This window comes from Pristis pectinata, chromosome 12, assembly GCF_009764475.1.
Source record: "Pristis pectinata isolate sPriPec2 chromosome 12, sPriPec2.1.pri, whole genome shotgun sequence".
NCBI lineage: Eukaryota > Metazoa > Chordata > Chondrichthyes > Rhinopristiformes > Pristidae > Pristis > Pristis pectinata.
Window position 1 is genome coordinate 42394939 of NC_067416.1, and position 10404 is coordinate 42405342.

The 10404-nt window shown below is 42.6% G+C and overlaps 1 protein-coding gene across 1 annotated transcript; it reads right to left on the bottom strand.

Annotated features, from left to right (window-relative positions):
• Nucleotides 1–8996: 8996 nt before the first annotated feature.
• Nucleotides 8997–10143, bottom strand: LOC127576948 (neuropeptide Y receptor type 4-2-like). The gene has a single exon (XM_052027773.1). It carries the CDS (start codon nucleotides 10110–10112, stop codon nucleotides 8997–8999), a length of 1116 nt encoding a protein of 371 aa, XP_051883733.1. The 5' UTR covers nucleotides 10113–10143.
• Between the last annotated feature and the right edge of the window lie 261 nt (nucleotides 10144–10404).

A 10404-nucleotide genomic window follows, 5' to 3' on the forward strand; every position in this document is an offset into this window, starting at 1 on the left:
AATGGACTTGGGCTCCCCTCTCTTCATTGCAGCCAGGCCTCCGCTGTGGAACCCAGTGACCCAGTGGACTGCAGGTATCTTTTCTCCTTATCAGAGGTGAATAAAACTGGACGACATAGAGTTTGGGCAAGGGGCAAGAGATTGAGGGGGACTCCTTCACCCAGAGAGTGGTGCGTGCCTGGAATACACTGCCAGAGAGAGTGGTGGAAGCAGAGCAGCTGACAGCATTTAAGAAGTATCTAGGTGAGCACTTGGATCGCCTGAGCATAGAACTATGGGCCATGTGCTGGAAGCTAGGATCAATACAGAGGGGTGCCACTGGTCAGTGTAGGCATGGTGGGTCGAATGGCCTGTTTCCATGCTGTATGACTCTATAACTCAACGACTCCTCACCCTGCATTATGGGACATCTCCCTCTGCCAGCAATCCGGGCAGTGCTGACATGAAACAACACACCTGGGGTGCTGACGGGCAGCAGGCAGCTCTGCTTTCAATATACTTGGACATTTCCAAGGTGGTTTGTTGGTATTGGTTTATTATTGTCACTTGTACCAAGGTACAGTGAAAAACTTGTCTTGCAAACCCATCGTACAGGTCAATTCATTACACAGTGCAGTTACATTGAGTTAGTACAGAGTGCATTGAGGTAGTACAGATAAAAAGAATAACAGTACAGAGTAAAGTGTCACAGCTACAGAGAAAGTGCAGTGCAATAAGGTGCAAAGTCAGAGTCCATCTGAGCCGGGGAGGAATGACCCAGAAACAATGGATAATAGATGGGGCAGTGGGCTTGTGGCAGCAACTCTGTTTCTGCAGCTCTGCAATGAGTAGAATGCCATAGTTGTAACATAGTGCATATTTCTAGCTCTTTAACACATAAGAGAGGGACGTGCTCTTTCATGCAAGGTATGATCCAAAACTTCCTGTCCACATTTCTGAATGAACACACTGATGAAGAAGCATATCACTATTTTCGATGGAAGAAATATAGTTTATGAAAGAAAGGGGTAGGACTTAAAGTTCCAATTAACATAATGGATCTCTCCCCGCACAAAGATCTACACATGAATGTTAATAATTGAAAATCTATTATAGATAACAGAGAGATTCAGCTCACAAATACATATACACTTATATGGATATAATGTATAGAACTACATACTTGTTGTGAAATGGATTGCTTGTTTCTAAAGGTGACTCAAAGTCAAAAAACTGCAGATTGTACAAATCTGAAATAAAAGAGAAAATGCTAGAAATATGCAGCAGGTCAAGCAGCCTATTCCTGCCTGACTTGCTGAGTATTTCCAGCATCTTTTGTTTATATGTTTAAAGATGAGTGTTAGCTATAGATTGAGGAGTATATAATCTTGTTCCAGTGCAGAGTCATTGAATTCTCAGACCATTACTAGCTGCCACATCTCCTCATGAAAGAACTAATTACAAAACGTGGTAAATGCAGAAATACAGTTAAAATGCAAAGAAAGCTAGGTGTTAAGTGTGGGCAGAGTGTGGGGTCAGCAGCAAGGTGATGGAGTGTATGGAGTGGCCTGGCACAGAATGCAGTCTGTGTGGGATTGGGCCTTTAACTGGTGTGGTTTCAGGGGAAACAGGGTTATCAAAGGGCGGCTGTTCTGCAAGGGCTGTTGGATTGTGAACATCACTGAACTGTAGTTGGCTTCCTGGGGTGAATTCACATTGGAATCATGTTTCCAGTGTTTTTCCATTAATTCACAGCTGATGGGGAGTAATTTCACTGCACTGTACACTGAATCTGCAAAGGAATGAGCAGACATAAAACAATTTTATGCAATCTGCAATGGGGGAAGAAAACAATTTATAAACATTTCCAGTGTTGCTTCCTCACAGTCATTGAGAAAACAACTTCAGTGTCCCTTGATGTCACTTAGCTGCCAAGACACAATATTGAATAAAGATTTTTTATACCTTCCTGTGTGTATCAGTAAAGATCTGCAGGAGCAAATCACTTTCAAATGATTATAATCAAGAGGCACAGAAATGAGAGAAAGATTAAACTCCCAGACATTCTTTGGTATGCAAAGAAGGATAGGAAGAGAAAGCATGTTTTATTTTAGTGCAGAGTTGCAATTTGAGAAATTTTGTTTATAGTAATAATTTTCCAGGCTGCTTAACTCTGAGCAGTCTGAAGTGTTTTTATATTAACAGAATTTTAACATGCAAACATATGACCAGATGGAGCAGGAATAGGCCACTCGGCCCATCAGGGCTGCTCTGCCATTTAGTATCATGCTGATCTGACTGTAATGTCAACTGCTCATTCCCAGCTATCTGTGATAAGTTTTCACCCTCTTGCTTACCCAGGGCCTGTCTACCTTTGCCTTAAAGTTCCAAAGACTCACAATCCCCTCAAAGAAAAAAAATCGACTGATCTCTGCCTTAAATCATCAATCCCTTATTTTTAAACAGTGATCCGTGGCTGCAGACTTTTCAAAAAGAGGAAATTTCTTCTCTACATCAAACCTGTCAAGATCCCTCAGTATCTTAAGCATTTGAATCAAGTCACCTTTCATTTATGTTCTTATCCATAAAATGAGCCATCCTGCTCACATCAGCTCCCAGAGCAATCTCATCAGTTCTATTCCCCCACTTATTTTCCTCTAACCTATTCTCTCTCACATACGTGCACTGTTGTAATGAATTGATCTGTACGATCGGTATGCAAGACAAGTTTTTCACTGTACCTCAGCACATGTGACAATAATAAACCAATTTATTAATTTTTTGCTCCAGTTTCCAGGTGGATAGACACAGGCTTTTTTCTAGGGGAGGGGAGACCAAAACTAGAGGGCAAAAGTTTGAGGTGAGAGGGAGAAGTTTTTAAGGGGATCTGAGAAAAGTTTTTCCACACAGATGGTGGTGGGTATATGAAAATGAGCTGCCAGAGGAAGTGGTAGAGGTGGGTACAGTTACATTTCGACAGGTTTGTGGATAGGAAAGGTTTAGAGGGATATGGGCCAAATGCAGGCAAATGGGACTAGCTCGGGAAGGCAACTTGGTTGGCATGGATGAGTTGGGCCGAAGGGCCTGTTTCCATGCTGTATTACTCCATGATATGACAAGCAGGCTCCAACAGTGGAGTACCGATGCAAGTTCTATGCTTTCTGCATCGAGTAGAATTGTAGGTCCACTCCAACAGACTCTTTGCATTGAATGGAATTGCTGAATTCAGCCTCACGCATTCAAATGAAATGTCGTAAATTTGAATTGTTTTAAATGGACTGAAATGTACACAACAAACAATTGCTTTTTTTCAAGAGCCCTGTAAATCCCTGATTGAGCTCTGAAACTCTTGGCATCTGATTAATTCAGGCATGTCAGATATTCCAAGTGTTGCTCTGTGCACTGTGCAGGAACTGTAGCCAAACCTTTACCACCGCCCTTACTCAATGCCACTCCACCAACATGGAACATATTGGTTATGTAACATGCTTTCTCTTCCTATCCTTCTTTGCATACCAAAGAATGTCTGGGAGTTTAATCTTTCTCTCATTTCTATGTCCTTGGTTATTCACTCATTTAGCTTATGTTGCCTGGGGTGGGTGAAACCTTGCTCCTTTCCTTGGTTAACCTGATGTCAGTTTTTAATCAATACAGAATCCAAGTGCAACTTCAGCATCACGTGTTTTAAATGGAACAATTGACATCTAAGTTTTCAAAAGTACTTTCCAGACTTTAAAATATGACATACCAACATCTCTCCCTTTCTTAGACAGTCCCTTGGGATCAAGGATGACCTACATGTTAATGTTTTTCAGTTCTGAGATGGCTAATGCGGCCACTGTGGAATCCAAAGACCGTCCCACAGATGGGGCAGGAGGTGGTCGATGGGGTGGGACAGTGCACATTCTGTGAAGCAGTGTGCTCTTTCCACTGCTCACGTGGGCTTGCTGTGTGCTCCTAACGCACGGCCTCAAGGTTCTCAATACTATCCCAATGCCACTTCTCCATCTTAAGTGGTCATGCACCAAAGATCCCCAGGTGTTGGTGGGGATGTTTTATGTCCTCAAGGAGGCTTTGAGACCATGACTGAATCTTCTCTTCTGTCCACCTGCTGATTTCTTCCCATGACAGAGCTTGGAATAGGGTGTTGGTTTCTGGAGTCTGGTGTTGGTCACACAAGCAATGTGTCCTCCTCTGTGTAACTAACTGAGTGTAAATAGGGCCTCAGCATTGGGGATGTTGGCCTTGGTGGTTCATTTATCCTTCCAGTGAACTTGGAGGATTTGCAGAGATAGCATTGGTGGTATTTTCCCAGTGCCTTGAGATGCCGGCTGTAGTTAATCCAGGTCTCAGAAGCATAAAGGGGACACTGCTCACTGCTACTCAGTAGATGGGAGTTTTATGGATCTGAGGTGTTGATCTGCAAATACCCCTTTCCTCAATCGACCAAAGGCTGTTCTGGCACATTGAAACCGGTGGTGAATTTCACCATTGATGTCTGCTTTTGTCGAGAGGTGGCTCTCAAGATTTGAGAAGTGGTCCACGTTTTTCAGGGTCTTGCCATGAACCTTTGTCAGAGGTCAGTGCTGGTGGAGTACCTTGGCCTTGAAGACATTGAGTGTAAAGACCATTCTTTCGGATGGTGAGGGAGTCGGTGATGGCTGGAGCTCAGCCTCCAAGTTTGTAAAGCAAACATCATCTGCATACTGCAGCTCAACCACAGAGGTTTAGTGACATTGATTCTGGAGTGAACAGGTTCTCACTAGTTCTGAAGGTTAGCTCCACTTCTGCAAGACACTTTGACAGGCAAAAATGCAACCTTGCAGCAAGAAGGATTGTGCTGGGGCAATGATACAGTCTTGTTTAATGCTAGTCTGTTCTGCATATGGTTCTGTTGTAGATCAGTTGGTTAATATCAAGGCTTGCATGCCTTCTTGAAGGAAAGGGATGAATTTCTAACGGCAGTCAAATTTGAGGAGTCTGCTCCACAGTCCGTCCCAACTGATGGAGTCAAAGGATTTAGTGAGGTTGAGACAGGCCATGTACTGTGGTTGGTGCTGCTCCCAGCACTTTTCTTGGAGCTGTCTCACAGTGAAGACTGTGTGCCTGGTGCCACTGGATGGACAAAATACACGCCGTGATTTGGGGGGCAATTCTACACCACTGGGAGGAGATGGTTGAGAAGATCCCCGTGATGACCTTACCTGTGTCAGACAAAAGTGAAACCCCTCTGTAGTTACCACAGTCAGATTTCCCCTCTTTCATGAAGATCACAATTATGTTCTCTGAGATCCCCTAGAATCTCCTCCTCTTACCAGATATGGGCAATGAGGCTGTGGATTTACAACTGAAGCTCTTCAACACTGAATTTTAGGATTTCATCAGGGATAACATTGCAAATGAGGCCTTATTTTGTTTGAGTTGGAATAAGGCCTTCAAGTCCTTGTCAGTCAGGCGTGATAGTGACACTGCCCTGAATAGGCTGTTTGGTATGGAGTCAAAGGCGTCATGTCAAGGACAGAGCTGCAGCTGAAGTCAGCTTCAAAGCATTCCTTGCAGTGCGCATTGAATGCCTCTCCGTCCCCCATTCCTGTCTCTCAGTGGAATTGGATTCAGGTCTTTGGGCTGTGGGTGGATGTTCCGGTGCTTAAGAGCACGCTGTGACTGCCAGCAGGTTGACGGAGCCTCCTGCGCTCTCCATCCACTATCTATTCTTTAGGTTCCAGGTTTTCTGCTGAACCTCGGCCTTCAGGTGCCTGTGAAGCTGCTACTTGAACAAATATGAGCTGCATTCAGAGCAAAAAATACACCATGCAAACAAACGAGATTAAAAACACAGCAAGTTAGTCAGCTCTTCGCAAGAATTAAATCAACCATCCAATAGCTTATCTTTAGAAAGCAATTTAATCAGGTTGAAAATTTGAAAAGAACAAAAGGAAAATAACATCTACTCTAATCTGAAAGTCACCTGGGAGACTTGTGGTGTCCTCAAAGGCTAGCCACCGTGATTCAATAACATGGACAAGTCCAGCAGCTTAAGTCTAAAACAGGATGTTTCATAGACATTCCTCAGGATATCCCAAACCTGTCACATTCAATGAATAACCTTGTCACTGTTACACAGCCAGTAATATGCACACAACATGACTTCATTAACGGCAAACAAGACAGAGTCATATAGCGCAAAAGCAAGCCCTTTGGACCACCCCATCCATGCTGACCATCAAGTGCCCATCTGTACTAATCGCATTTACCAGCACTTGGGCTGCGGACTTGTATGCCTTGTTCATCCAGATACTTCTAAAATGTTGTGAGAGTCTCTGCCTCCGCCACCCTCTCAGGCAGTGTGTTCCAAACTCCAACCACCCTCTGGGTGAGAAAATTCTTCCTTCTACTCCTTACCTTAAGCACTGCTATGGGTAAAGGTTTACTGCTGTTCACCCTACCTAAGCCCCTCATGGTTTTGTGCACCTCTGTCAGGTCCCACTTTAGTCTTCCTTGCTCCAAGGAAAACAAACCCAGCCTATCCAGTCTCTCCTCGTAACTGAGATACTCCATCCCTGGTTTACTTACTATTTACATATTATGACACGAGGCCATTTGGCCCATCAGGTCAATGCCTGTATTCAACAGACCAATCTCATCAGTCCCATTTCTCCCCTTATATCCCCGTAGCACTGCAAGATAAACCCTCTCACTGAGATTCGTGTTGGATTGAGAGAAGATATCGGCCAGGATGAGCTCCTCACTCTTTCAGGTACCAGTGTAGGATCTTTGGCAGTACTACATAGGCTGGAAAATGTATGGATGTTTCATATAACAACCACTAAGTAGGTAGGAAACAATTATTAGGAAATTGATTCACAATAAGATATAAACTCACAGACACATCCTTAGTATCACAAGATCACAAGACAAGGGAGCAGAAGCAGGCCATTCAGCCCATCGAGTCTGCTCCAAGGAAAAGGGAAAAAATGAGAAATGGGGGGGAGGAAGAAGGAGGAAAAAAAAACAATTCTAATCCCAATTTCCGGCCTTATCCCCATATCCCTTGATACCCCAACTATTTAGATATCTATCTCTTCCTTGAACGCCCCCAATGATCTGGCCTCCACTGCTGTACCTGGCAAGGAATTCCACAATTTAACCACCCTCTGGCTAAAGAAATTTCTCCTCATCTCTGTTTTGAAACTGCACCCTCTAATTCTAAGATTGTGCCCTCTGGTCCTGGACTCACCCACCAAGGGAAACAGCCTAGCCACATCTACTCTGTCCATTCCTTTCAACATTTTAAATGTCACCATGAGGTCCCCTCTCATTCTTCTGTACTCCAGTGAGTACAGTCCTAGTTATAACCATTCCTTTGTTAGGAGGGTATTGTCGGATTTGTTTGGCATCATGCGGAAACACCATGGGCTGAGGGACCTGTTCCCATGCTGTACTGTTCTATGTTCTATGTAGGAGTTGAGTCCATCCTTTGTGTGAAATCTCAGAGAAGCCTGTTGTTTGTCATCAGACTTTTTTTAAACAACTCTAATAAGAAGTTCTGCTCAAGCCATACAGTTAATGATGTACAGACATCTCAACAATGCTCTTGCATTGAGAATATTATTGTCCTACGGGCAATGGTATTTGTTATAAGAATATGAATGACACACATTCCACTTCGTTCCCTTCTAAGGTCATGTTGTTGCCAGTTTACCTACACACACCAAACTTGTGCTCTTCTCCCAACATAGAACCATCCTAGAACTCTGCTGTAATCCAATTCTGGCCCCTACTTTCATCACTCCAATGTGAACAGATGTGTCTTCTATCACCCACCTAAGCCCGAAGTCTGTAATTCCCTCCTTACTCCAAAGGTGCTATATAAATGAAAATAGTTGCTTTTTAAGGAGGATAAGATGATTTGAACCAAATCCAATGCAGATTCTGTGGTGATTCTATTTGACTGATGAAATGATGTGATGAGATCTTTCCCAGAAGGTAGTATTTCCATTTCAATGCCACTTTGAACACACAAGGACTGACAGGTTGTGTTTGTACCAAAACAACACCCAATACCTTAAACATAGCTAAGAGAAATCAAAAGCAAAATTTATCTTTTGGGCCTTAGGGAAAGGATATCCAAACGTTCAGTTTATTACAATATGTTTAAACTCGTGAGATTATGTAAAATTAATGGTGAATGCTATTCTCCACACAATGCACAGGTATGTTGTCAAGGAAAGGGGAACTCAGCAGCAACACAGCAAATGGCCCAGTTTTGTATTGCAAAATCAAAGTCAATTCTTTCTAATACAACACACAATATAACGCACTGTAAAACACTTGCTTCTGACAAACAACTGTTATGTTTCAATACACTAACCAGTTTATTACCTTAAGTCAAAAACAGCTATAGTTTCATATTAGTGTTTTCTCTTTAACATCACAAAACAAAAGCAATGTAAAATACAGCAAACCATTTCATCATAAACAGCGTAACTATTGATAGAATACATAAGTGACTGACTTGTTTTTCATTTAGTAAACTCTTAAGAACAAATTAGTGCCGTACATTACCAATATGTTTGAACCATGTACAAAGAACTGTATTTCACAGGAAAAGCAGAAGACTGTTTTCGGAACGAGACAGCAGAGAATCTCAACAATGATAAATGGTTTAATGTTTCAACAAATGGAATTTTGATCCTAAATTATGCTCATGAGTAAGATCATTAACCCACCATTCCTTATTTATAACATAATCTAAGATGTTTGAGTAACTGTGATATATTTTATGACATAAACTAGGGAGAGATTTATAACTTACATTCGGGTTGGAATGGGAGAGTGATTAAAACATTTTTTTAACATATAACAATAATGTTAGAAATAACTCAAATCACACAAGGGGGAATAAAATCAAGTGATGACAAGTACAAAGTTTATGTGTAAAATTCCAAAGTCTGAAAGCTTTCTTTCTTGGGCAGCATGCTTTGGCCTATGAAACTGGGGTGAGATCTAGTTACTAATTATGTTGCATTATTCCTACAATTCAGCCGCAGAGATGTTTTAGAAAGTTCTGTATTCATGGTGGACAACGGAAAGTGTTCACAGTCTTCCTGCCTATTCCAGTCACAGTGCACAACGATGGCCCAGAGCTCCTTTTTGAAGTTATTGTTCAGGAAGCCATAGATGACAGGGTTGATGCAAATGGAAGCCATTCCAGCCAGGTGGCAGAGGGAAAAGATGAGATTGTGATCGCAGTGCATCATTGCTTCCAGATCCCAGTCTGCGATGAGATTGAATATATTTAAAGGTAACCAGCAAAGTCCAAATCCGAGAACCAGCAGTCCTAGAATCATGGTTATCCTCCTGCCCTTTGTCAGTCTAGGTTTATCCTCACCAGGTTTGTCTATTAAGTCCTTCCTCGTCCTTAATCTCATGTATATCCTGCCATAGCAGACTGCAATGAAAACCAGGGGTGTGCAGTACTGGAATGCAAAGAGCCAAGTCGTGTATATCAGCTTTTGCTGCCTGGTTGGCCATGATTCCATGCAGATTGCCTCAGTGACCAGTGGTGCAATGGAGGCAGGAAGGTCCATCAAAGGCTCATCTGTTAAAACATGAAACATCACAAAGGGCAAGGAGATGAAGCTGGCCAGCATCCAGATGGCTAGCATGCTCAGGTAAGCTTGGGCGACATTTGGCTTCCAACCTGTAGGGTTTATAATAAGCTGATGCCTTTCCAGAGCTATCATGACCAAAGAGAGAATGGACACCGTCACTGACAGGCACTGGATAAATGGGACCATCTTGCATAAAACTTCACCAAAGATCCAATAGTCCATTAGCGTGTAGACTAATGTAAAAGGGAGACAGAAGACAGAAATCATGATATCTGCGAAGGATAGGTTGGCAATGAGCATGTTGGTCACATTAGTTTTCCCCTTCTGCTTGGCTATCACACAAATTAGGCAGATGTTTCCCAGCAATCCAAACACCATGACAGCACAGTAGGAGGCCACCAAGAAGGTGGTGAGTGCTGTTGACGTTGGACAGGGGTTCCCAAAATCGGGGAAGTCCCAGCTTGACACATTGAAGGGAAGGGAACAGTTCTCAGATTGGAGAATGGAACTATCATCCATGGAGGGGGTCCAGTTTCAGTCTAAATTTCCATTATTTACAAATAGACAAGGAACTTTGATGGTTGTAAATTACAGCTGCCACTGGATTTCATCCTCAAATCAATGAGAGAGTGGAATACAAACAACATAGCTGATTGAAAGATCTGTGGGGGGAAACACAAAGTGAAAGCTATTTAGGCAAGGGAACGTATTCAATTAGTGAGTTACCCAGATTCAAAAGCACAGATTCTACATATTGTACTTCATCATGAGGATAGCTACTGCAGTGTATACTGGGAAAAAATTACTGAAG

Excerpts from the sequence above, each read along its gene's own strand:
- LOC127576948 (XM_052027773.1), bottom strand. The coding sequence starts at position 10,112 with ATGGATGATAGTTCCATTCTCCAATCTGAGAACTGTTCCCTTCCCTTC.